We start from the raw sequence: 25,893 nt of genomic DNA, 5'->3' as shown, positions 1-25,893 counted from the left end.
ACGCCATGAATATCAGCTCTTGCTATTCTAGTTATGCTGGCAAAGAAGCTTTTCATTGATTGGAATTAGATAATTAATCACTCTCTTTTGTGGAGAGGAGAGGAGAGCCTTGTCCAGTGCAACTTTCACATGTTGGTGTGAACAGTGAGGAACTGAAGAGGGGACAGAAAGGGTCCCTGTCCTCAGAGAGCTTCAGTCTGATGGGGGAGACAACTCTCAGGCTTTGAAAAGCAGCATTTCCCCTCTTAGAGGTAGGTTATCCCTCATCTCAAAAGCAAGGAGACTCATTAGTACTCTTATGGGGGGACCTCACATCTACATTGATAGAGAAGCTAAGAACAGCGGAAACAAAGGAGCCATGAGCCACGCTTGGGGAGAACTGGGGTTTTATTTATGTTTTTTAGTTTAGTCTTATGACCAATAATTTAAATAACAGCCTTGGAATCTTCCCTGCTCTACTTGGTGGGTCTGCTGCCCCAGCCGGCTTCGGCCTGACACAGTCCCCACCTGGGCTGCTGGGGGAGCGGCTCCTGACACACCCCACACTCCAAGAGTAACAGCTGCATTTGTTAGAGATGCACAGGAAGGAGGAGCAGAACTGTGTTCACTTTACAAATTATGTAAGACCATAAGGGAAAAAAAATATTCTGGTTGTGCAGCCTTTGCCTAGACTCAGGGAGGCCTGAATTGCCCCATTTTTTCCGTGACCAGGTGTAACTGAACTTTGTGAGTACAGGAATGGGGCAGGGAGCGAATGCCTGCGCCTGCACGCCCAGGAGAAAGAGGGAGAATTGGACTGGGGACAGGGCTGGAAGTCTGGCAGGGCTGGGCGATGTTTGGTCCGGCTGAGTTAGGGAGCAGGGCATGCCCGGTGTCCTTCGGGGTTCTGAAAGTCCAGGACCCAGGAGTCCGACTGGCCTGGGATGCAGAGGCCAGAGTTCCTGGAGTAGGGGGGTGAAGGGGCAGGCGTGTGGGGAGTCTCGGGGTGCAAGGGCGGACTTTCCAGTAGTGAGGGTGGCGGGGTACAGGGGTGGGCGCACCGGGAGTCCCGGGGTGCGGGAGTGCAGGGACGGGCGTGCCAGGAATCCGGGGGCGCAGGGACGGTGGTGCAGGGAATCCCGGGATGCAGGGGTCCGGGGCGGGCGTGACGGGAGTCCGGGGATGCAGGGGCGGGCGTGCAGGGAATCCGGGGGTGCAGAGGCGGGCGTGCAGGGAATCCCGGGGATGCAGGGGTGCCGAGGCGGGCGTGCCGGGAGTCCCGGGGGCGGTTCAGGGGCGGGGCGGGTGCGCGGGGCCTCGGGCGGGGAGGCGGGGCCGCGGGCGGGGCGGCGGTGGCTCCTCCCCGCGCGGTGCTGCGGCCTCGCGGTGCCTAGGCTCGGGCCGCGCCGGACGCATCAGTCGTGCGGAGCCGGTCCGGGGCGCGGGCGGCGGCAGCATGAACAGCATCAAGAACGTGCCGGCGCGGGTGCTGAGCCGCAGGCCGGGCCACAGCCTGGAGGCCGAGCGCGAGCAGTTCGACAAGACCCAGGCGAGCACGGGCGGCGGGCGGGCGGGCGGCCTGTGTCCGCGCGGCGCGCTGAGCTCAGCGGCCGGAGCGCCGGCGCAGGTGAACCGGAAGCCGCGGCGCGCTCGTGGGCGCCGCGGCGGGGAGGCAGCTGATAGTCCGGGAGGAGGGAAGAGCGGGGCCGCGGTCGGAGGTGGTCCTGGATCCAGGTGGCCCGGAGCTAGGGGGTGGGGCGGAGGGGGCCTGGAGCGAGGGGGCCTGGAGCGAGGGGCGGAGGGGGCCCTGGATCGAGGTGGTCGGGCGCGAGGGTTGGAGGTGGCCTGGATCAAGGTAGCCTGGGCCTGGGGGCTGGGGCGGAGAGGTCCTGTATCAAGGTGGTCAGGGGCGAGGGTCGGAGGTGGCCTGGATCAAGGTGCGGGGAGCGAGGGGCGGAGAGGTCCTGGATGAAGGTGGCACGGAGCGGGGAGCGGAGGGGGACCGGGGCCCAGGTGCGCCCCTGGCCCTGCCTCCTCCCTCCGCCTGCAAACAGATGCCCCACCTGGGAAGCCGAGCGTTTCCTTGGAGGAAACTCTGCTTCCTTTTCTCCGGGGCCGTGTCCAGGGCTGCACAGCAGCTTATTATTGCCGGGTGAAGTTTCACGTATGTCGCCGGACTTGTTTGCCCGCTCCGGGCCCCGCACAAATAGGCTACCACCCCCTCGGTCCACCCCGGCGCCCGACAAACGGAAACTTCCCAGGCTCGCATCCTGCGCTCCCACGCACGCTTCCCTTCCCGGGAGGGCCTATCCTGGGAAGGTGTTGGGAAATTAAATAATTGCGCGGGTGTGTATTTGTACATTGTTGGTGCCACGATGGAGGCGTTGTGTTGGTCTGGTGTTGTCTTCCTCTTCTATTTTACAAACTGTGAGGTGTTCTTATGCCTGGGGCATACTTGCTCATTTGCCAAAATAAGTCAACCAAGACTGAAAAGGCTGAAAATTTTTACTTAAGAAATAAAGGAAGCCAAAAGTACTACTATACTTTGGTCTGAAGCAGGTTGGTTGACATTTGCATTTGTGGCTGCCCTGAGCAAGTTCCTTCCCTCTTGTCAGAGCAAAGTGACTTCTGCGGTTGCTTGCAGAATAAGTCGGCACATACTGCCTACAACAGCTTTCTTTTTGAAATAAGGGAAAACACTGGGAGACCTGCTAACCTTTGTGCTTGTGATTGACAATGAAAGTGATAGTAAAACCTCATGACGTGGAGGGTCCACACATGCCAAATGCAGGCCCCAACTTGATTGCAAATGATTAATTTGTCCTTGTCATCGTCATCTGGTCCAGCCTGGAAAGCTCGTCATAAAAACAAATGTGGCATTTAATTTAAAGTCATTAATACATAATTAATTGTGTCAGGAGCTTGCAGATCATAAGAAGAAACACTGAATTTGAATTTGCAGAACATAGGAAGAAACACACCACTGAGAATCTGGTGGTGTGCGGAACTTCTTTGATTTACTGATTTTTTTTTTTTTTAGATTTCCTGTCTTTTGAGGTGGAGGAGATGAGGTTTAAAGGGCCAAGTTCATTGATCTTACTCTTACATGACAAGGGCAACTTTCCTGAATGTCAAAGATAGAGTCTGAAACAGAACCACACATTTTGGTGGCTAGTCTGTAAACAGAAGGCAGGTTGTTTTGTTTTGTTTTTGCTCTTTGGGTCTTTGAGGGACTGAAAGAGTTACTTTTAATGAGAACTTTGTAATGGGTGAATCTCACAGAACTCATCCTTTTTAGACACGGATGGAGTTGAAGTCTAACCTATGGGTTTGCCTGTTTTCACGGTGACTTATGGAGGGATGTAAGAATGAGGCTTTGTAAGTGGTTAATATTTAATTAGATCGTTCCCAGAAATATCTAGTGAGCTGCCAGCCAGGCCCCTTGGTGGAAAAGGCGTGGAAAGCTGAGGCTGCTGCTTCTGTGTCCCCTTTGGGACAGAAAATAGCACATCCAATCCTGGGACCAGCTTCCCTTTGGAACATGCTGCCTGTCTTGACATGGGCCTCAGCGCCATGAGCTGCAGGGGCGCTCTGGGCTGGCTTAGAATTTAAGTCCTCACCAGCGACCAGCCTGATCTCTCAGCTCTCAGGCCTGGGACAGGAGGAAGAGCAATGCTTCCATGTTTGTTTTCTGGACAGGACACCCCCACCCCCATCTCACACAGATCTGTGTGTCTAGCTCTCAGGAGTGTTAAGGGGAGGCAGTTGGGATTCCTTCTGGCAGCCAGTGCTTGTGGCTATGGCACCATGTAGGCCATGCTCCCCGTGCCCCAGTGCCTTTGGTGATAAATGCTCCTTTTTATTAAAATGAAAGGACAAACTTTTGTGGCTGCTTCTGAATACAGAATACTGCAGAATAGACCCGGACACTGTGGCTCTCACCTGTGATCCCAGTGACGGGTCATAGACTGAAGCAGGAGGATAGGAAGTTCCAGGTCCGCTTCTGCACCTTATCGAGGCCCTGTCTCAAAATAAAAAAAAAACATGAAAGGGACTGGGGGGTATAGCTCAGGGTAAAGTGCCCCTGAGTTCAATTCCCAGTACTGCCAATAAATAAATAAATAAGTTCTTTAAAATTCAAAAATCGAATCACCTTGTGATCCAGTGTCCCTGGATTCAATTCCCAGTATCCCTGTGCGCCCCCCCCCCCCCCCACACACACACACGTACTGCGGAATACGGCACACCTGTATTCGGAACCAGAGATTGCCTGCACCACTAACACGATGGTGTGGCTTCGTGAAACACGCCTGTGGGCAGGTAGCCGTGATTTCTAGCCTGTGTCCCTGGGCAAGTTGCTTAAGTCCTGAATTTGTTTCCTCGAAAATAGGGATGATTCCTTTTACCTCACAGAAAGGTATGAGAGACACTGTATGGCAGGCCGAGTGATGGCCCCTCAAAGATGTCCACATCTTTAATTCCCCAAACTAGTGAATATGGCACATGACTTGTACAGGGAATTCAGGTTGCAGTTGAAACTCAGTTGCCTCACAGCTGACCATGGGATCGGGAGATTGTCCTGGGTTACCCAATGGATCAGGTGGGCCCAATGGATCACAAGGATCTCTTACTGTATACAAGGGAGGCTGGAGAAGAGGTCAGAATGGGAGACTCTCCCAGCCAGGGGTGGCTTTGCAGGTGGAGGAAGGAGCCAGCAGCCAAGGAATATGGGTACCACCTAAAAGCTGGAAAAGACAAGGAAATGGTGCCTCCACCCCCAGGACTTCCAGAGAGGAAAGCAGCCCTTCTGACACGTTGCTTTCAGTCCTGTGAGACCCTTTCCAAACTTCTGACCTCCAGAACTGTAAGATGACAAATTCGTGTTTTTTTAAGCCACAAAATGTTTAGCAGTTTTTTAATAGCAACCATAGGGAACTGATCCATGCTACATGTAAAACATGGTGCAGCACCTAGCACACAGTAGGGTCTCAGCAAAAAGCTAGCCATTGTTCTCCCTTCCCTACTTCTTCCTCCGGAATACCTGAGATAGCTTGCGGGCCTCCACTATCGAGAAAGCCATCTCTGAAGCATGGCACGCCCAAGGACCCCGCAGATAGGCCTGGGTCGTGCTGATTGTGGAGTCCTGTTTCCTCCTTTACCTGTGGGCTGTTGGCCTCTCTGGAGGGCAGTTTACCCCACAGGAAGTGGAGGTAGAGCCAGAGGTGTCCTCTCAGGATGAGAGAAACCCTTTACATCACAGCCCCTGCAAGGCTACTTGGCCACTGCTCATGAGGCCAGGGCAGCACTGACCACAGAGAAAGCTGCCCAGGTGTGAGGACGAGGGGGCCAGTAGAAGTGGCACTGGGAAACGGGTCATAGGTCATCCTCCAGGGCGGCCCTGCAGGACCCAGATCTTATAAAGATTAACATTTATCGACAACTGAGGACAGCTGGCCCTGGCTGCCTGACACATCCCCGTAGAAGCAGCAGAGGAGCCACAGGTGTGAGTTTCGGTGGCCTGGTGGCCTCTAGGAAAAGCAGACAGGTGAGGTGGGTTTAACCTTGTGTGCTGGGTGACGCCCGTGGGATCCTGGTGAACATCGGGGAGTGCTTGGCACCGGCTTCTCCCACCAGGTCGTTCAAGTCCCATGTATACTTGACACCTGCAGCTCATGCTCCTCTGGACTCCACCTGTGGGGTGCTCAGCAGTGACACACGGCCAGTGGCCACTCCTGGACACTGCAAGTCCAGAAGCACCTGGGAGCTTTTCAGAATGTCAGCAGGCCGTCCCCTCCCCACCATCCCCAGGCAATGGCGGTTGCGCTGAGGGAAGCCAGGCCCTTCTCTGAAAGCAGAAAGCTCACCCCAGCCTGGGAGGCCACCCCCCGCCCACACAGACCCTTGCAGTGCAGCCAGACTTCCCGGCTGTTAGAGGCCACCTGGCCCTGCTGGGGCGTCACCTGAGCCACGTGCTGGTCAGAGTGGGACAGAGCTGACCATTCTTTTCCCGCTCACCCCAGGACACACCAGCGAGGCACACGTATCTCTTAGCCTGTTCTGCAGCTTTGGGTGTCCTGTGAGAGGGTTAAGATCATTCTCGTGCCCCGCTCCCTGCCACCCGAGGGACATGAGCTACGGCACATGCCTGCGGTTAAGAGCCGGGGACAGGCCTGGCCCTATACTTCACTGCCCTGGGCCTCAGTGTCCTCATCTGCAAAATGGGGTGCCTCATAGGACCCCGGTGAGGGGCTGTGAGAACTGCGGACATGCCTGGCCCCTGCCTGGCTGTGGCAAGTGTGGTGCCAGCTGTTTCCTGTGTGCAGAAAGCCAGAGGGGGCCGAGAGGGATAGAGAGTGCCCCTGCTGGGTCCTGCCTGTGCCCGAGCTGAGCCAGCGTGTGGGGGAGGACAGTGGAGCCGGGCTGGCGGCCCTCCCAGGTGGGGCACAGCTGGCCCTGGAAGGCGGAGCTGCAGCGCCCCTCCCATGCTGTCCAGGAGAAGCAGGCAGGCTGGGGCCAGGGCAGCCCGGAAGTCCTGCAGGACCGCCCCTTTCAGAACAGGGGCAAGAGTACAGCTGAACCTCCGCCCCGCCTGGCCTTGAGGCCCGAGTTCAGCCAGTGCACTGGGCCCTTGTGAAGGAAGCCCTGCCGGCCACCTGATCCCAGCCACTTGGTCCCAAGGTGCTATGTGGCAACCCCTAGGTTGAGTCTAGGCCTGCTTGGCCGAGGGACAGGGAAACCCAGCTGGCTAACCTGAGACGCTTGGCCAGCCTGGTGCCGCTGTGCCAGCTCCACTGTGCCACTTGGCCTCGCCCCTCCCCCCCCACCTGTGAACCCCTATTTATTTCAGGGCTGACACAAATATCACCTTGTTTATGAAGCTGCCACCCTCCTCCCCAGAGCCTTGGTGCGTGATGCACACTGTGTCCCTGTCACACCGCAGCTGGCCAGCAGATCAGGGAGAAGCGGACAGACATGAGGCTGGGTGTCTACCCAGGGCCATCAGCTGTTCAGATCCACGCTGTCCACTGCACCTGGAGGTCCTTGGGTGAGGACAGAATGCCTGGCCCAGGGCCATGCTCAGCAAGTGCCACTGCATGGGGGCAGACTCTGGGCCCACGGGTCCCATCTTTGATGCCGTCCTCTTGTCGAAGGCTGGACCCTGTGGGGCCATGCTGGGGACTTGTGAGCTGGCGGAGAGAGATGGGTTCCAGCGGGACTGTTTTTCCTCTGGCTAAAATACACACCAGCGCCAAGCTGCAGTAGGTGTGTCTGCCTGGGAGTGACTCAGTCCTCTGGCTTGTGGGACAGACAGGTCTGTGGTGATGTCACTGGTGCCCCAGGAACAAAACCGCCCAGCGGGCTCCCTGTCCATTCCGGAGCCAGCACAGCAGAGGTGTGACTCGGAGCGAATCTTCCTGCTCCTCTGTGTAACCCTACAAAGCCCAGAGCGGAGGTGGCTGTGAATTTGTTGACAGTGTCCAGGGCTCTCCATCCTCTGCCCAGTGCAGCTTCCTGATGACAGGAGTGAGGGGGAGGCCAGGACGGGCAGGACGGGGACGCGGACGGACAGAGCCAGGACAGGACTCGTCACACCGCAGACTTCCTGTCTGCCGAGGTGACGGCCTCTCCTGGCTGTGCCTGTGGTTCATCCTCGCAGCCTCGGCCACAGACACCCTGTGTTTGCTGTCATCAATGGTCTTTGAGGTGTCCACGGCGCCTGAATGAGAGCTTTCTGTCCTTGAAGCCACTCTCTGAGAGCGCAGAGTGAAAGAGCCCGCCGCGCTGCCAGCGCCCGGCCCTCTGAAGGACGTTTCTGTCCCTGCCAAGTGCCGCTGTGAGGCCTTGTGATAGCGGCACAAGGAGGCTTAAGTCTGATTCATTGCAGGACTGATTTTAAAAATAGAAATTGTTTTATAATAAGTTACTTTACTATTTGACTCTAGTGGATAAATTATTAGCTGGAGAAAGAGCCACCGCCTTGGGTTTCCCGTGCTTGTGCCTCAGAGAGCTTCTGTGCCTTCAAGTATCCCACTCATGTTTGTCCAGAGAAGGTCCCTCGACTGCCAGGCATTAGGGTGAGGCCCTGGAGACGCAGTGGGGAGGAAGATGTGCAGCCGTCCCTCGGTTCTGGGACCCTGGAAGGTGCGAGTTGCTCGTGTGAAACGGGGAGTGTTGGGCATAAGCTCGTCTCTTCCCGAATCCTTCAGATCCTGGGTTTATAATCCCTGATGCAGTGCAATGTAAAGAGTCGTCCAGCATTGATCAGGAGACAGTGACAAGGAAAAAGTCTCCACAGGCACAGTCTCTCCCCTACAGTGCCCCATCCTGCCAGTGCCTTGATTGGCAGTTGGTTGAACCTGGGTGCAGAGGGCCACCATTCTCTGTTCAGGAGGTTGGAGATGGGGACAGAGTGTAACTAACAGGTTCCTTTAGGTGACAGATGCTCTGGATGAACTTAGGAGCATGGAGTGGTCGCTCTAGGGGTGCTTGAGGGAAGGTCCCAGGGATTGCTGATGCTCAGAGCCCATGGTGGAAGGAGGCTGGAGTGGGCACTGGCTCGCCATTCGAGGGACAGATGGCAGGCACTGGGCAAGGTGTTGTATTATTTCTTATTTATTTTTGCAGTACCAGGGATTGAACTTGGGTGCTCTGCCACTGGGCTGCATCCCAGTACTTCTTAAAACAAAAATTTTTTTTTGAGACAGGGTCTTGCTAGGTACTGAGGCTGGCCTCAAACTTGCTATCCTCCTGCCTCGGCCTCCTGAGTTGCTGGGATTGCAGGCTGCTGAACTGCTCCCCTTTGTGCACATCCACTTTGTAAGAGACCTGAGAGTTTTCTTTTCCTGCTTCACAGTCTGGGGAGCGTGCAAGCCAGGGCCCTGAGACCTCAGGGTGCTGCTCCTGGCAAGGGCGGGGCTGGGTGAGAAGAGCCACTCATCCTGTTCTGTGGGCTTCTGAGGAGGACAGCAGTGGCACTTCCTGAGTCCTCACTTCTCCCTGTGCTGAGCTCTGTGGACCCAAGAGTCCACTTAGCCCTGACCCCCACCCACAGGCCATAGGTTTCCAGAGCCCCCTGTCTGCCCCAACCACATGGCTCCTCCCTGAACGGGCTCCCCCGACTTCCTGACTCTGTGGCCCAGATGTAGGTATCACTGTGGTCTGTGAAAGGCCCCACACTTGATGGGCGGCACTGGGCAAGCCCCCTCCCCCTCCTGGCCTCACTGATGGCATCGATACCTGCCGCTGTTCCTGCCTGGAGCCCACACTGGGCTGGGCACCTCTCAGGAAGTGTCTCCTTGCCTTGCCTGGGTCTCCTGTCTCCTGAGAGGGCACCCTTTGGCATGTCCCTGGGGTTGTGTCAGGGTCCAGTGTTGACAGCTCTGGACCTCTTAGCTCTGGGCTCTGTCTGGCCTCAGCCTTGACCTTGGTCCTCTGTGCTCCTCAGTGGATTTTTCTGAGACCAACAAGGACGGGTTCTCCTGGAAGCAGGGCAGGAGTATCCTGAGGGCTCGGGCTTCCTGATGTGGCCCCACCTGGCTACAGGACAGAATCACCTGCGAAGGGTAGAGGGCAGGTAAAAGCTAGGCTTCGAGTGGAGCCTCAGGAATGGGGGTGTGGGAGCCTCCTGGCTGCACCTGCCCGCCCAGCCTGAGCCTCTGTTACCTGTGGTGTGAACAAAGCCCCAGTCCAGTCTGGGCCTGATTTGCAATCAGGCTGGTCCTCTGGTGTTGGTGGACCATGGGAAGCTGGGGTCCTGTCAGAGACCAAGAGGACGTCTGTGTTGACCTGGGTCAGTCTCCTGGAGACAACCACAGCCACGTAGCGCAGCAGCCACCTAGAAGGTGCCCAGGTTAGTCCACAGGGCCAGGGACACAGCATGAGTCCCGCACCTCTAGCTGAGGGAGCATGGGCGGTTGCTCGGCCTTGTCACCGTGTGAAGAGTGTGGAGCAGCCCCCGTGTGGTTGGCTATGACCTTGAGCAGTGGTTGGCCTCCAAAGCCTCCATTTCCCCATCCACCTGCTTCTAGGGTTCCTGGGAGGACGGAGACCCTTGCAGCAAAGTGCTCAGCCGAGCCTGCATGTGGCCGAGCTCCAGAAAGATGATCTGATTTGAGGTTATTGAGACCGGTTTGCCGGCCTGTGGGACACGTGCTTCACAAGGGGAGCTCGGGGATGGGGCAGCTCCACGGGGCCTCCAGGGAACGATTGTGGACCACTGGGTTTTCCAGGGCCGGACAGCAGCAGTGGCCTGTGTGCCATGAAACTGTCACCTCTTCTCCCGAGCAAGATACCTCCCCAGCCGCTCTCCATTGCCCCGTGACCCTCCTCCAGCTCTGGGTCCCCCTAGAGTGCGACCTCGAGTGTGTATCAAGCCACTCTGCTCAGGAGGTGTTTCCCTTCGCGGCAATGGACCCCGCTGGCCGCCAGGATTCACTTCCACTTGGCTCGAGGGCCATGCCGGGGCCGAGGGAAGTGTTTTACCAGCCAGAGAGAACCCCCAGGCGGCTGGGGTGGTCCTCCAGCTCCCCTTTACCCTCTGGTCCCTCTACCCACAGTCTCATTAACCCCTCCAGGCAGCCTCAGGATAGCAGGCTGGAACTTTGGGACCCAGGACCAAGTGTCACTAAAGTCAGGCCTCCGGGAGACTTTGACCCTGGAGCAGAGCTGTGTCACAAAGGGAGGTGCCCAGGGCACTGCCAACTCTGAAGCCCCCTCTGAGAAGGTCCAGTATTAGAGGCTGGTGAGGTGGGGACAGGGTCAGCAGGGGCCTGCCTGGCCCCCTCCTGGGAGGAGCAGGAAGCCCAGGGGTGCCCGCAGCCTCCCCCTGTGTAAGCATTGGGCCTCCTGTGCAGCGTCTGGCCCCACACATCTGCCCGCCCTGCACACAAGGGGGCTGTGTTCCCCGGAGCCAGCCGGCGCCCGGGCGACTGACACGGGCCTGTCCCCTGCGGGCAGGGTGGGGAGCAGGCATCACTGGGGCCACCACAGACTGTGCCAAGTGCCCATGCTGTCCTAGGGCTGCACTTCCTGGAGCCTCCCTGGCCTCTGTTTTGTGCCCAGTGCAGGAGGCTCCAGCCGGGTGCCACAGCCCAGGGGAGGCGGATGGTAAATCAGGAACACGGCCTGGTTGGAGGGCGCTGGGCATGTGGAGAGCCCCAGGCCAGGTCTAGTGGGGCAGTGGGGGCTGGGCTCCCAGGGCTCTGGCCCATAGTGAGGGCCTGCCGCCCCGCCCCCCCCCCCCCCGGGGGGGGGGGGTCCTGTGTCTGTGCTGAGGGCTATGGGAGCAGCTTCTTGCTGGGAATCTTCCAGGCCAGGTGGCAGTCGTCACTAGACCAGCTCAGGTGACAGGGCAGCTGGGGCTGGGATTACACACTGGGAGCCAGGACTCTGCTGGCTTCTGAGCCACAACTGCTCGCCAGCTGCCCAGGGAGGCGCAGCCGCACCTGCCCCGTGAGTCCCGCACCAGGGCAGGCAGTACCTGGGTCTGTATGGCCGTTGCTGGGGACATGTGGAGTCGGCGGAGCCGTGGAGTCGGCGGAGCTGGCTTTGAACCCTGGCCTTACCCCCGTTAGTAGGACAGGCAGAGGCACCCCCTCTGCCTCATTTTCTTCCTCAAGAAAATGTCCTTCCAACAACCTCCCGGGGTGCTGCCCGGAGGCATGTGGCCTTGCTGGCACGTGTACTCGCAGAGAGTGGCTGCTGCCAGACCTCGCCCTCCTCATGGCCACTGCCGTGGACAGTGTCCCCTCAGTGGGGGCGAGGACCCCTGGGCATGGAGTTGCCAAGGCTCACAGCAGCTTTCACCATGGTTCTTGGTCACTGCTTGTCCGTGAAGGAGCAGAAGCCCCAGGAGGCCCAGGCTGGGCAGACACTACAACAGGTGGCCGGGCAGCCTCGTGTCTGACTGGCCAGGATTTGCAAATGAGGGAGCCAGAGCCTGTGTCCTCAGGGCCCTGGTACAGCGAGGAGGCAGAGTTGGCTGCAGCCCCAGGTCCCCGCATCCCAATGAGCCACCACAATGGGCCCTGTGTGCGAAAGGGGGTCAGCACGCCTCGCTGAGTGGCAGGGTGCAGGGGCTGCTCAGACTGCCTGCCCGGGCCCTGGCTGCCCCCAGGTCTGCGCATCCACCAGAAAGGGCTGCTCGGATCTACCAGGCCTCCCCCGTGTACAGAGAGGACGTATGCCCCAGCGGAGCGGGTGCCAGGGTGCCCACAGTAGAGCCTGAGCAGGTGAAGTCACCACTGTATAGGGCAAGGTAGGGACCACTTAGGTGGCAGAGGGGAAGAGCTCAGGGCCAGTGCCCAGACAGCTTCCCGGTGCAGACCCCTGGCTCAGCCCAGCTGTCCATGGCCTGGGCAGCCTTCACTCCAGACACACTGATGGCCTGTTGGGCAGAGGCCATCAGACCTGCCACCGAGAGAAGTAGTTTTGGCAACAGCACACGGCAGGTGCACCTGAGCCTCCAGCAAGGGAACAACGGTCTCAGGTGCCTCACAGGAGGCACTAAGCCAGTGGAGCTGGAGCTGGCCTCTGGGACACGCGGCACTGGACTGTGCAGAGTGAGAGGCGGCTCCTGCCTGGGTTTCAGGCGACGTGGAAGGGTGCTGAAGGGGCCTCCTCCTGCCTTCCTCCTCCCCCAGGGCCACAGTGGCCGTCCCCCTGGGTGATAGGAACTAGCCAGGACCCAGTTCCTATAGAGGCGGCCCTCAGGCAACAGGCCCTGTGTCTGTTGGGGTCAGTTGACAGCCTTGCCTGAAGCCCTTCCCCCTGTCATTCTGCTCTGGCCATCCCCCAGCACTCCTCCCTGGGACCACAGAGGTGCCTCCTCAGCCATGAGCCCAGCTTCTGTCCCACCCCCCAGATCTGGCCACTCGGTGGCCTGTCGTGGGCTGTAGTTTCAGCTGAGAGCTTCAAGTCAGAGAAGGCTGTTCCTGGGCTGCTCGGGGAGAGGTCCCCTCCCGCATTACCGTGCCTCCACCTCTCACTGTGTGGCCCTCTCGTGGGGCTTCTGAACTCTGCCTCCTGTGTCTCTCTCACAGGCCATCAGCATCAGCAAGGCCATCAACAGCCAGGAGGCCCCCGTGAAGGAGAAGCATGCCCGGCGTATCCTCCCTTGCCCCCACCTGGGGGATGGTGGACGGCACACCCTGGTGGTGGGAGTTGGGGCAGTTCAAGTCTGGACACACGTTCATGACCTTGCCCTCTGTCTTGTCCTCTGCTGAAAACCCTGGTCCTTGTGGCTTGGGGCAGGGGTGTGGGAGCAGGGTGGGGGCAGCTGGGTTCTCCCGCATCTCAGGGCAGCTGCACTTACTGAGCGCCGTGCACCTCAGCCTGCCTTGCCTTGCACTTGGCCTTGACCGCGCAGGCATCATTCTGGGCACTCACCACGAGAAAGGGGCCTTCACCTTCTGGTCCTACGCCATCGGTCTGCCGCTCCCCAGCAGCTCCATCCTCAGCTGGAAGTTCTGCCATGTCCTCCACAAGGTCCTCCGAGACGGGCACCCCAATGTGAGTTGCGGACCCCAGAGTCTGACCTCAGCTCCAGGCCCTGCCTACGCCCTCCGCCTCCTCCCTCTGCCCTGGTGGGAGCGCGTCCTCAGGCCCCCTAAGCCTCTGGGTCCTCCTTGCCCTTCCCACCGCAGGTGCTGCATGACTGCCAGAGGTACCGCAGCAACATCCGGGAGATCGGGGACCTGTGGGTAGGTGCTGCAGCGCGGCCCGCACCTCCCTGGCACGAGTGCGCACAGGCAGAGCGGAGGCAGACGCTGGGGAGGCTTGGTGGGGCTGTGGAGGACGATCCGGGTGAGGTCGTGCTGTGCCTTTCCCAGCCTGAGACCAGTGGGCCTCCAGCCCTAGATCAGGAAGGCCCTTCTGTCCCTGCAAGTTGGAAAACATGGCGGTTCCAGGCTGGCCTCCCAGGGGGGAGTTAGAGACCAGCTGCTATAGAAGGGGTTGGAGATGCACCCCTCCCCACAGTTCCCCAGGACCTACAGACATAGGGCTCTGAGCACCCTGGGGAGCTGTGTCCACTCCCAGGTCCTCAGGAGTTAGGCTGCTGGGGGTGGGGGGGAGAGACCCTCTGGCCAGATTCTCTCTCAGAGCACTAGGGGTCCTCAGCTGGCCTGTGGCCCTTGGAGCAGACCCAGAGCAGGGCCAGGGTCCTGTTGGGGCAGCGCCCTGTCCAAGGCCTCTGCCTTTTATCCATGTCCCTTGAAGTAAGGGGAAACACGTCCACGGTGCTCTGAGTGGACATAGGCTCTGCTAGTGTCCCGGCCCTGGGGCCTGAGCAGGAGGGAGGGTGTGCAGACTTCTGTTGGCATGTGCCTCCCCATCTGCCACCAGCTCTTCAGTGAACTGTCCCCACTCAGAATTGGCCTGTGGCCCTGGACAAAGAGCTGTCTTCTCACAAGAGTTTTTCTGGCAAGAATGATGAGGAGTAAGATCAACAGGAACAGGGACGCTGGGGCAGAGGAGGTGGCAGGCAGTGTGCTGAGTGAACAAGTGGCCTGCCCTCGCTCTGGTTCCTTCCACCTGCATTCCTAGTCCCCACACCTGCCCAGTCCCTGGGCTTTCTGGGCATGTTCTCAGGGCAGCGGGCCCTCACCCTGGGCTCTGTTCCCCACAGGGGCACTTGCACGACCGGTACGGGCAGCTGGTGAATGTGTATACCAAGCTGTTGCTGACCAAGATCTCCTTCCACCTCAAGGTAGCTTCCTCTGCTCTCTGGTGGCCTGGGTCAGAGAGGAGGCTGGGATCTGCCCAAGTGGGCTGTGCACTCTCCAGGGAGGCCAGCACCAGCTCCCAGGACTGCTCTGGTGTTTCAGGACGACTGGGTGATCCCAGCCCTTGCTCCACACCTGTGTGTCCTGCCTTGGCTGCGGCCTGCTCCCCCTGTGGGCTCCGTCCACCACCCCAAAACCCTCGGCTAGCCCTCTGCCTGCTGGGTCACAGAAGCGTGGCCACCTGGGGCTGGGTGCCCTCCAGGGCTCTTTCCTCCTCCTCAGAGCTGGAGCATTCCTGGGACAGAGCTGGCTCTGTCCGGAGCAGGGAGGGGACCTGCGTGGGCCGCCCCACATGGCTACAGTGGGTGGGGTTTCTCTGCAGCACCCCCAGTTTCCTGCCAGCCTGGAGGTGACCGATGAGGTGCTGGAGAAGGCGGCTGGGACGGATGTGAACAACATGTGAGTCTGCGTGGCCGGGAGCCTGGCCTCCCTCTCCTTCCTGCCTCAGTGCCCTGGTGTCCCCAGGCATTCCACCCCCAGTGCCCGTGGGGCCACATGTTAATGAGCCCATGGCCTTCTGAGGTTGAGGGTCATGCTCCCAGGAGAGCGGGCTCAGCTTACGTGGGCGGTTTGTCCAGTGTGCAGGCAGGTGTGGGGGGAGGTCTTGGGGACCCAGAGGCCTGCCCAGCCACCTCATTGCCCTTCTCTGCAGCTTCCAGCTGACCGTGGAGATGTTCGACTACATGGACTGCGAGCTGAGGCTCTCCGAGTCAGGTGAGCCTTCCCCGCGGGACACGCGGGGATCTGCATTACCACCGAGGACAGTGGGGAAGACCCCCACGACCAGACTGTACCGCGCTGTGTGCGCGTGTGGTCAAGCCCTGAGTGCCACCTGCCAGGCAAGCACCCCCTCAGAGCCACATCCCACCCCGACCCATTGTAAAACGCATCCGCCCCTCCAGGGGTCTGTACCCCTCCCAGGAGCAGGCGATGAGGCCTCCTGGTGCCTCCAAAGCACAGTGAGAAGCCCCTACTGCCCCTGGAGCCCAGCCCCACTGCAGTATGTCCAGGTCACAGTCTCTGCTGTCCTTGTGCCCTGTGTGTACATGGCATCACCACACGGGGCTTGGGCCATCGGGGAGCAGCCCTGTCCCCACTGCCACCCGAGAGAACTTAAATTGTGTTGCCCATTTTCTGCCCTAAAGAGCCTCGACTCCCATCAGCCTCCTGGCCCAGGGGCCGGTGGCTGGTGGACAGGAAGTCTCAGGGGCTCGCCCTCCCGGCTGCGGGATTGTTCTGAGTGGCAGCTTCAGACAACTTGTGGTGACTCAGTGCTTTCCGTGTCGGGGCGAGAAGCGAATGCCTTTTAAGGGAAATCTGGAAGCTGGGAAGGAGCCAGGCGGCCTCCCGCACCCCCAGGTCTGGACTGAGGCTGGCGGAGCACAGCGGGCAGTCAGTCCCCACCGGCCAGAGGCCAGCTTGGTGCAAGCGCTCCGTGCCTGGGGGAGGTTGTCCGGGACATTACGTGGGAGGCAGAGGGCAGGTGATGGGGTGTGGCCCAACCAAGCAGCTGGCCTAGGTCCCCAGGCTGTGACCTGGCACACATGTGCTGAGTCCAGGCCTTAGCACGGAGGCCACTGGCGCCTACGTCTCCACCCCAGGCTGCTCTCACACGGAAGGAAGCCCATGTGGGCAGCGGTGGCCCCCACAAGGGAAGTGGAGAGAACTGGTCTCCACCCTGGTACTTGGGGGCACAAAGGCAGGGCATCGGAGCGGTGCCAGGTGCCGGTGTCTGCTGGAGAGACTCCCGGAGCCGTGCAGGTGCAGGGTCCCTACCACACCCTGGTCGCAGTGGACACAGAACTGTCCAAAAGGTCCTCAGTGGACGGCTGGCTGTGGCATACTGAGCGCATGGTGGGGAGACTCAGAAGCAGCTGAATCTGCTGTGGTCAGGAAAGCTTCAGAAACCAGTTTGTGTGACTGCAGATTGCAGGGCCGTGTTTGTCACTCGGGGACAACCTGGAGCAGGGTGTGCTTTATACACGGGCAGTGTGGCCTGCAGCTGGAAGTTAAGGACCGCTGAGGGGTGGCCTTGCACCTCTCCCTTCTTGTCCCTCCCCTCCCGGGCTCTTTGCTGTCACTGCAGAGGTCCGCACCTGGCCCCACCCCAGTGGCCCAAGGGCTCCTCTGGACTCTGGCCGGCATGTGCCCAGTGTGGGGCCGCTCGGTTGCCCTCTTACTCTGCTTGCCGCCTGCTCTTTGTCCTTCCTCTGCCTCAGAAGATGCCAGCCACGACAGGCAGCCTCATGTTCGTGCTTGTCCCTCCTCAGTAGCTCTGATACAGGGCCTGATTGTCAAAGGGCCCTCAGGGAGGTCAGGTTTCAGGGTCACTTGGGGCTTGCACAGCTGAGTGTTGAGCCTACAGCTGTAGGAAGGGATGTGAGGGACAGCCTTAAATGCCCTTCTCTAAAATTTAGATCAGATTTGAGGCCCCAGGGTATGGGGCTCCTTGACCTTGACCTTGGGCATGCTCTTGGCAGGTAGCCACTGGCACAGGGGCTCCCATCTGCGGTGAGGAGCCCGTTGGTGCCTGAGATCTGGGTTAGAGTCCTGCTTGCTGACCAGATGGTCTGCAGCAGCTGCCCACTGCTGTGGCCACCTCATCACAGTGGCTGTGATGACATCATGAGGGGCCACCACAGCCTGGGCTGTCTCTAATGAATGTCCTGGGCCAGGTCTCATGCTCTCGCCTCTCACCTTTCTTCTGTGCAGTTTTCCGGCAGCTCAACACGGCCATTGCTGTGTCCCAGATGTCCTCAGGCCAGTGCCGTCTGGCCCCACTCATCCAGGTCATCCAGGACTGTAGCCACCTCTACCACTACACGGTCAAGCTCATGTTCAAACTGCACTCCTGTGAGTCACTGTGCACGGCCCCTGGGGCAGCCGCAGCCTCAGGGTAGCATTCAAAGGCCTCGTGTTCATCCGTGGTTACTGAGTCAGGAAGGAGAGTGAGAAGTTAGTTTAGAAAGAGCAATAATAACTCACTGCCCACTAACATAGGTGCAGTGAAGAAAAGAAATCACTGTTTTCCAAAGCAGAGAAAGATTTTGTAGGGTTTTGTTTTGGTTGATACTGAGGAATTAAACCCAGGACACTTGACCACTAACCACGTCCCCAGCCCTTTTTATTTTTCATTTGGAGACATGGTCTCATTGACTTGCATAGGGCCTCACTAAGTTGCTGGGGCTGGCCTGGAATACCTGATACTCCTGCCTCAGCCTCCCAAGTCCCTGGGATTACAGGCTTGGGCTACTGTGACCTGCTTAGTTTTATGTTTTTACAACTGACTGCCTGGCGCAGAGGGGACGGAGTCCCCCGCCTTCTCCTGAGTTCATCCTGCCACGTTCTCTGTGGGACCCATTGCTGTGCCGTTCAGAAGAGGGTTTTGACCTCCTCAAACCTCTGGAAAGGTCTTGTCCTCGGACCACACTGAGAACCTCCAGCTCAGGATGCATGTGCCATTCTCTCCATAGTGCAGGGCCCTGCGGTGTGTCATCGCGGGAGTTTTGTGATCCCCCAAAGCTGGGCATGGCTCAACGCAGCCACACAGTCCTTCCACCAGCTTGCTGCTGTCTAGCCCAGAAAGTCAGAGCTGGAGCCCCCCCCCAGGCTCCCGCCTTCCCAGTGCCTTCCCATGTGGGTGGGGCTGGCCCGGTCATGGGTGCTCTCTAGTCTCTGATGGTCTAGAACATGGAGGAACAGGGGAGGGAAGAGAGCCACAAAGCAGTGTGCAGAAGGGAAACCCCCTAAATCTGTGCTGTCCCCAGGTCTCCCGGCAGACACCCTGCAGGGCCACAGGGACCGGTTCCATGAGCAGTTTCACAGGTACCAACCCGGGCCGGGCGAGGCACGGTGGGAACGCGGCTCCCTGGCTCCTCTGTGACGCGTCCCTTTTCACCCTTCCCCCCTCAGCCTCAGGAACTTCTTCCGCAGAGCCTCGGACATGCTGTACTTCAAGCGCCTCATCCAGATCCCTAGGCTGCCCGAGGTGCCCACACCCTCCCAGTCCTCCCAGAACCCTGGGCAGTTGGCCAGCCCCACGGGGCTCTGGGGACAGTGGAGAATGGGCTTCCTTGGGGCTGGGTGAGCAGCTCTCATCTGCTGCCCCTGCAGGGACCCCCCAACTTCCTGCGGGCCTCAGCCCTGGCTGAGCACATCAAGCCGGTGGTGGTGATCCCTGAGGAGGCCCCCGAGGATGAGGAGCCTGAGAATCTCATTGAGATCAGCGCTGGGCCCCCTGCTGGGGAGCCTGCGGTGAGCTCCCTGCTGCCCCCCATGCCCCACCCCTGAGAAGGGGCCTCCAGCTCCCACCCTCCTGGAGGCACTGGGGTGACTGTGCTGTGCCCTGCCAGGTGGTGGCTGACCTCTTCGATCAGACCTTTGGACCCCCCAATGGCTCCCTGAAGGACGATAGGTGAGGTCCAGGTAGCTGGCTGGGGTGGGGGGTTGGAAAGCCGCCTCCCTGAGCTGCAGGATGCTTCTGCCTGCAAAGGCCTTGGGTGGGGAACAAAAGCACGGGAGACGGGCCTGTGCCTGTTGGCTAAACTGGAGCCCAGGACCTCTGTCCCCAGGGATCTCCAGATCGAGAACCTGAAGAGAGAGGTGGAGCTGCTCCGCGCGGAGCTGGAGAAGATCAAGCTGGAGGTGAGTTGAGGGCCAGGCCGGGCGCGCCCGCTGGGCCGGCAGGTTCCCACACTGTCCTTGTGTGCCCCAGGCCCAGCGGTACATCTCGCAGCTGAAGGGCCAGGTGAACTCCCTGGAGGCCGAGCTGGAGGAGCAGCGGAAGCAGAAGCAGAAGGCCCTGGTGGACAACGAGCAGCTCCGCCACGAGCTGGCCCAGCTGCGGGCATTGCAGCTGGAGAGCTCGCGGAACCAGGGCCTGCGTGAGGAGGCTGAGAGTGCGTGTGGCACTGCAGGCACTGGGGGGGGGTGTCCCCCTGGCCCACCCAGCCTCACGGCCTCTCCTCCCTCACAGGGAAGGCCAGCGCCACGGAGGCGCGCTACAGCAAGCTGAAGGAGAAGCACAGCGAGCTCATCAACACGCACGCAGAGCTGCTCAGGAAGGTGTGTGGCCACCGCCTCCCCCAGTCCAAGGCAGGGCGGCCTGAGCCACGGCCACGAGCCAATCTGTCCCCTGCTCTTGCAGAATGCAGACACAGCTAAGCAGCTGACAGTGACACAGCAGAGCCAGGAGGAGGTGGCACGGGTGAAGGAGCAGCTGGCCTTCCAGATGGAGCAGGTGAAACGGGAGTCTGAGATGAAGGTACGTCCCCCCATGCAAAGCCCCGCCTGCGTCCCCCGAGCCCTGCTGCCCCAGTGACACGCTGTCCTGTCCCAGTTGGAGGAGCAGAGTGACCAGCTGGAAAAGCTCAAGAGGGAGCTAGAGGCCAAGACCGGAGAGCTGGCACACGCACAAGAGGCCCTGAGCCGCACGGAGCAGGTGCAGGGGGCGGGTGCTGGGTGGAAGCCACCTCTTTCCTGTGAATGGGGCCAGGCATGGGTGTCACTGGGTTCAGGGGGCCCTTAGTGGGTCCCCGATGCTGCTGTGACCCAGACCCAGAGGGTGCGTGGCATTAGGACCCAGAACCTACCCTCTGGAGTCCCAGCGTACCAGGTGGCTTTGGAAACGGGGCTGAGGGGTTGGCCATAAGCCTGGGTGGACCTGCTCATGGACACGTGCTCACAGAGCGGGTCAGAGCTGAGCTCCCGGCTGGACACACTGAGTGCAGAGAAGGACGCTCTGAGCGGGGCCATGCGGCAGCGGGAGGCCGACCTCTTAGCCGCCCAGAGCCTGGTGCGTGAGAAGGAGGCTGCACTGAGCCAGGAGCAGCTGCGCGGTTCCCAGGAGCGGGGCGAGTTGCAGGGGCGCCTGGCGGAGAAGGTATGGCTGTCCCGCAGTGCACACCACGGGGGTCCTCCCCAGGTGGGGGTCATCCCCAGGTGGGGGTCCTGCTTGGTGTGCTCCGAGTCAGCTTTCCAGAACATTCTCTCCACGAAGCCCAGAGCCCTTCCCTAGTTTCCAGTCCTCCCACCCTGCCCAGCACTTCCTGTCTGCCTGCTCTTCCTTTAGCTGCTTTCAGGGTGTCAGCATTTTGACTGGCCTTTCTCTAATGGTGGACAGTGCTGGGCATCTTGGCCTGTGTGTCTCTGAGAAACGCTTGTTCCAACCCTTTGCCTGCTTGGACGTTCTCCCGCTTGGGAAGGGAGGCCTCCCACTGGCAATCTCCATCCCCCAGCAGAGGGCAGCGCTTCCACACTGCGGGTCCTGACTAGCTGCACACAGTGTGACCCTGGGGCTGGGCCATGTCCCTGGGCCTTGGGACGGGGTCTCTAGGCTGCTGTGCCCGCTGCCCACAGGAGTCTCAGGAGCAGGGGCTGCGGCAGAGGCTGCTGGATGAGCAGTTCGCCATGCTGCGAGGGGCCGCTGCCGAGGCCCAGGGCATCCTGCAGGACGCCGTGAGCAAGCTGGATGACCCCCTGCACCTGCGCTGCACCAGCTCCCCAGGTGCACACTCGGGCCACCTCCCACTGCACGTGCCTCATTCCTGTCCCCCACCCTGAGCCGTGGTTGGGAGGGCCTCACGTTCTCCTTATGCTTCCAGACTACCTGGTGAGCAGGGCCCAGGCAGCCCTGGACACTGTGAGTGCCCTGGAGAAGGGCCACGCCCAGTACCTGACCTCGCTGGCAGGTGAGTGCCTCCAGCAGGTGGGCCAGGTGGGGCAGAGGCTGACAGGACTCTGGGTTTCTGCAGCCCCGCTGCCTCCCGCCTGGAGGGGAGCTGTTCAGGACCACAGCCACCTCTTCAGGAAGCCAGGCAGATGGCCCTGCCCACCACCATCTGGGAACCTGGCCCTGCGGGCAGGCAGCCTTCACCAGTGGGGTGTGGCTACCAAGTGTCCTTGCTGGGTGGAGGAAGGGGCCTGGGATCCCTGACATGCTTGGTCCCTACCCTGCTGCCCCTAGCTGCCCGACCTTGAGCATGCTCTCAGCCCTCCTTTCCTCATCCATGAGCCGGGGACACTGGGGCCGCATTGTGAGCTTGCTGTAGGGTTCCCCAGTGTTTGTGTCTTGTTGCTTCCCATCTGTGACCTCAGCCCTGTCATCTACACAGATGCCTCCTCTCTGGTGGCAGCCCTGACCCGCTTCTCCCATCTGGCTGCGGACACCATCATCAACGGTGGTGCCACCTCCCACCTGGCCCCCACTGACCCTGCAGACCGTAAGTGGGCCCTGGCGGCAGGGTCTGGCTGCTTCACCAGCTTGTCTTCCACAGGGATTTCCACAGATGTTAGGAGAAGGTGGGCCTGCAGCCAGGTCCTGGCCAGGCCCCGGGCCAGGGTGTAGGGGCCTCATTGGGGTCCTCAGGTGAAGGCTGTGCTCACAGCCCTCTCCCACCACAGGCCTGGTTGACGCGTGCAGGGAGTGTGGAGCCCGGGCTCTGGAGCTCCTGGGGCAGCTGCAGGATCGGCAGGCTCTGCCAAGGGCACAGCCTGGCCTGGTGCGGACTCCCCTGCAGGGCATCCTCCAGCTGGGAGAGGTGAGATGTACAACGGAGCCCTGGGCTGGGGGTGCCAGGGCCAAGCTGCTCTGTGTTCCCTCTGGGTATGCTAAATGGGTGTCCCAGGCGGGACCGTGCCCCTCCACAGCCCAGGATCCCTGGACATTTTCCCAGGCCCTGTGCTTGATGGAATTGAATATGCCTGACTCTTGTCCTCCCAGGAGCTGAAGCCCAAGAGCCTGGATGTGCGGCAGGAGGAACTAGGGGCCATGGTTGACAAGGAGATGGCGGCCACGTCAGCAGCCATTGAAGATGCCGTGCGAAGGATCGAGGTGAGGACTGGGCTTGAGGGACTCCCCTGCTTCCTGCAGGAGCCTTTGGGGGCTGCAGACCCTGGTTGGGTGGGCGCTGGCTGCACGCACTCCTGGATTCCACCCCTGCTTTTCAGGGGTCCCTGAGGTCAGAGGGAAGAGGGTAGAGGTGGCCCCCGCGGTCTCTGGCATCCCCTCCCTCCCATGCTGCTCTGCCCAGCCAGCTCACAGCTGTCGTTGGTGCAGGACATGATGAACCAGGCCCGCCACGAGAGCTCCGGGGTGAAGCTGGAGGTGAATGAGAGGTGAGCCCCCAGCCCAGCCCCAGCTGCACCCCGCCCACCACTGGTTCCAGGAGGTTTTACCCTCCTGGCTCTGGAGAGGAATGCCTGGTCCCCAGCCTGCGTGGTGTCACGTGGGCCGGGCCACGGTGTAGAGCAACCAACCAGCCTCCCCCTTCTCTCCCACCCCACCCCCACTCCTCCCCAGGATCCTCAACTCCTGCACAGAACTGATGAAGGTGAGTGGGTGGCTGTGACCCCAGGAGGGCTCTGTGTCAGTCACCCTGAGAATCACAGGCAGCATTTTGATCTTGGCAGGCCATCCGTCTCCTAGTGATGACGTCCACTAGCCTACAGAAGGAAATCGTGGACAGCGGCAGGGTGAGCTGGGCGGGCCCCAGCTGACGCCCCCCTGGCTGGGCCCCACAGCTGCACCAGCAAGGGATAGGTCCCTGGAAGGGGAATGACCCCAGAGCCCCCGCCCTTTCATGCTTGAGACTCCTGAAGTATGCAGACAATGAGACCATGTGCCCCCTTTGGGTCCCTGATGTCCCAGCTGAAACCCCCACCCCAGGGAGGTGTCAGAATGTGCCCTGTGGCTGTGCAGAGGGGAGGTAGGGCCCCTAGGGACCCATTCCCACCTATGATGTCCACCTTGACTGGCCCGTTCCACCCTGTCCTCTCATTGCCACTAGGGGGCAGCCACACAGCAGGAATTTTACGCCAAGAATTCTCGGTGGACTGAAGGTCTCATCTCAGCCTCCAAGGCCGTGGGCTGGGGAGCCACACAGCTGGTGTATGTCATCCCGGTGGGGTGGGCAGGGTCTGGTTCCTGCGATGGAGAGTGGCTTGGGGGGTCAGCAGGGCTCTAAGGGCCTCGGGTGGGAGTGTGGGGGTGAGGCCCACCCCCAGGCCCTGACCAGCCCTGCCCCTCAGGGAGTCTGCTGACAAGGTGGTGCTTCACAAGGGCAAGTACGAGGAGCTCATCGTCTGCTCCCACGAGATCGCAGCCAGTACAGCCCAGCTGGTGGCCGCCTCCAAGGTGAGCTGCACCCATGTCCACAACCTCAGGTTCCATGCTGGGCCTGGCCTTGGGTCCTCAAGTGCCCAGGGCTGAGAGCCCATGGCCTGCCTGGCCTTCCCCCCAGGTCAAGGCCAACAAACATAGCCCCCACCTGAGCCGCCTGCAGGAGTGCTCCCGCACCGTCAACGAGAGGGCTGCCAACGTGGTGGCCTCCACCAAGTCAGGCCAGGAGCAGATTGAGGACAGGGGTAAGCACCTGGGTGTCGGGTGGAGCTGCTGGCTTCCCAGAGCTGGGCAGGAGTGGGCACCTGGACACTTTCTTTTGCCTCTTGGCCAGACACCATGGATTTCTCTGGCATGTCCCTCATCAAGCTGAAGAAGCAGGAGATGGAGATCCAGGTGGGCACCTGTGGCAGCCAAGCTCATGCCTTCCGGGGCTGATCCTGGGGAGGGCTCCTGGGACTGGCTGGCAGTGCTGACATGTGCCGTGGGGCACAGGTGCGAGTCTTGGAGCTGGAGAAGACGCTGGAGGTGGAGCGAATGCGACTTGGGGAGCTGCGGAAACAGCACTATGTGCTGGCTGGAGTGATGGGGACGCCCAGTGAGGAGGACACCAACCGACCCAGTGCTGCCCCCAGAAGTGGGGCTTCCAAGAAGCCTCCCCTGGCCCAGAAGCCCACTGTAGCCCCCAGACAGGACCACCAGGTGCCTGGAGGAGGCCTGGAGTGGGTGGCTGTCCCAAGTTGGGCCTTGTGCTTCTGGCCTTGTCCACTGAGCCATTTACTCTCATCTCTGCAGCTGGACAAAAAGGATGGTGTCTACTCGGCTCAACTCATGAACTACTAGGCTCCGCTAAGGTCCAGCAGGGCAGCTGGAGGTTGGGCCTAGCCTCACATGGCTGTCCTGAGGGCATCCAGGGGCCTCTGAGAGGCCCCCAAGGGGCCCAGCCCCTGCACCTGGTGCCCAGGCCTCCTGCCTCACCATGCAGATCAGTGTCCCCAAGGCCCTGGCCTTCACTGAGCCTGAAGGGGCGTGGGCCATGTGGGATGGTTCATCTGGATGAAAGTCTACTTATCTGCAATAGGAACTTCGGAGCAGCCAGGACCCAGCAGGCCGAAGCTGCAACTCTGCAGGAAATATATGGAGCGTTTTTAATATTCCAAGTTACAACTTAAGTTCATAGTCAGCACACTGGGAACAGGGCCACGTGTGGGTCTCCCTGCCTTCTGGACTCAGTGTCAGAGGTTGTAGGTAACAGAAAGGTAGGGTCCCTGCTGGCTATCAGGGACAAGGATACAACACCCATGGCCTTCCTGGAGTCTCGAGGTACCCTTGGGCCATGTGGTCTGGGCAGGGCAGGAGGTCTTAAGGTAGCTGAGGGGTGGAGGGTGTCACCCCTTTCTCCCTGGGCCTGGTGCTAGAGTATCATGATGGGAGGCCCCAGGAGAAAGCCAGACTGTGGGAGTGGGCAGATGCTGCAGGCTGTGCCTGTAGGCACCCTGGCCCAGGTGCTGCCTTCCCTCCTGGGGTTTCCAGGTCAACTCTGCAGCTACCATCTCATTTTCTGTTTTCCATTCTCCTGAAGATGGTGAACTCAACTCTGCCAGAAAAGTCCCAGAAATCAGGATCCATGGGCCCACTTCTAGGGGATCAGGAAATCTTGTTGGAGCCTCAGGGAGGGGCAGCCTGAGACTGGGAGCCCCGCCTCTCCTGCTCCCATGGATTTGAATGAGCTTGTGTTCCTTGAGCCCGAGGGATTGGCTAGGGGGTGGGAACCAGGCTGTGGGGGTAGAGCCAGCAGTGGGACTAGATAAGTGCCTGGCCCACCCCAGCCCCTTGGCCATCTACCCTGTGCCCTGGCCACGCCGAACAGAGCCCGGGTCTGGGGAGCCAGGTCCTCCTCTGGTGTTGCTGCTCCCCCATGTTGACGTTCTGTTGCAATAAAACATGCTGACTGTTGTCCCCAGTGCCCCAGTGAGGGGCTACATCTGCCTCTTCATTGTTCCTGGGACATGC

General features: G+C 60.3%; 1 protein-coding gene across 1 annotated transcript; it reads left to right on the top strand.

Annotated features, from left to right (window-relative positions):
• Window positions 1-1,364: 1,364 nt before the first annotated feature.
• Window positions 1,365-25,862, top strand: Hip1r (huntingtin interacting protein 1 related). The gene is made up of 32 exons (XM_027921319.3): window positions 1,365-1,528; window positions 13,020-13,083; window positions 13,346-13,488; window positions 13,623-13,679; window positions 14,606-14,686; window positions 15,085-15,161; window positions 15,415-15,476; window positions 17,475-17,615; window positions 18,530-18,587; window positions 18,675-18,750; window positions 18,876-19,016; window positions 19,115-19,176; window positions 19,334-19,406; window positions 19,477-19,660; window positions 19,738-19,826; window positions 19,909-20,025; window positions 20,101-20,202; window positions 20,449-20,643; window positions 21,120-21,267; window positions 21,365-21,451; window positions 21,875-21,982; window positions 22,164-22,300; window positions 22,483-22,593; window positions 22,819-22,877; window positions 23,062-23,092; window positions 23,172-23,234; window positions 23,549-23,649; window positions 23,790-23,895; window positions 24,002-24,125; window positions 24,215-24,276; window positions 24,376-24,582; window positions 24,676-25,862. The coding sequence occupies exons 1-32, from the start codon at window positions 1,436-1,438 to the stop codon at window positions 24,721-24,723; spliced, it is 3,207 nt and encodes a 1,068-aa protein (XP_027777120.1). The 5' UTR covers window positions 1,365-1,435; the 3' UTR covers window positions 24,724-25,862.
• Window positions 25,863-25,893: the final 31 nt, after the last annotated feature.

The sequence above is a fragment of the Marmota flaviventris genome, chromosome 1, assembly GCF_047511675.1.
Source record: "Marmota flaviventris isolate mMarFla1 chromosome 1, mMarFla1.hap1, whole genome shotgun sequence".
In the NCBI taxonomy this organism is placed as follows: Eukaryota; Metazoa; Chordata; class Mammalia; order Rodentia; family Sciuridae; genus Marmota; species Marmota flaviventris.
Note: the sequence above shows the minus strand (reverse complement) of the source record. Positions and strands in the feature narration are given on the sequence as shown.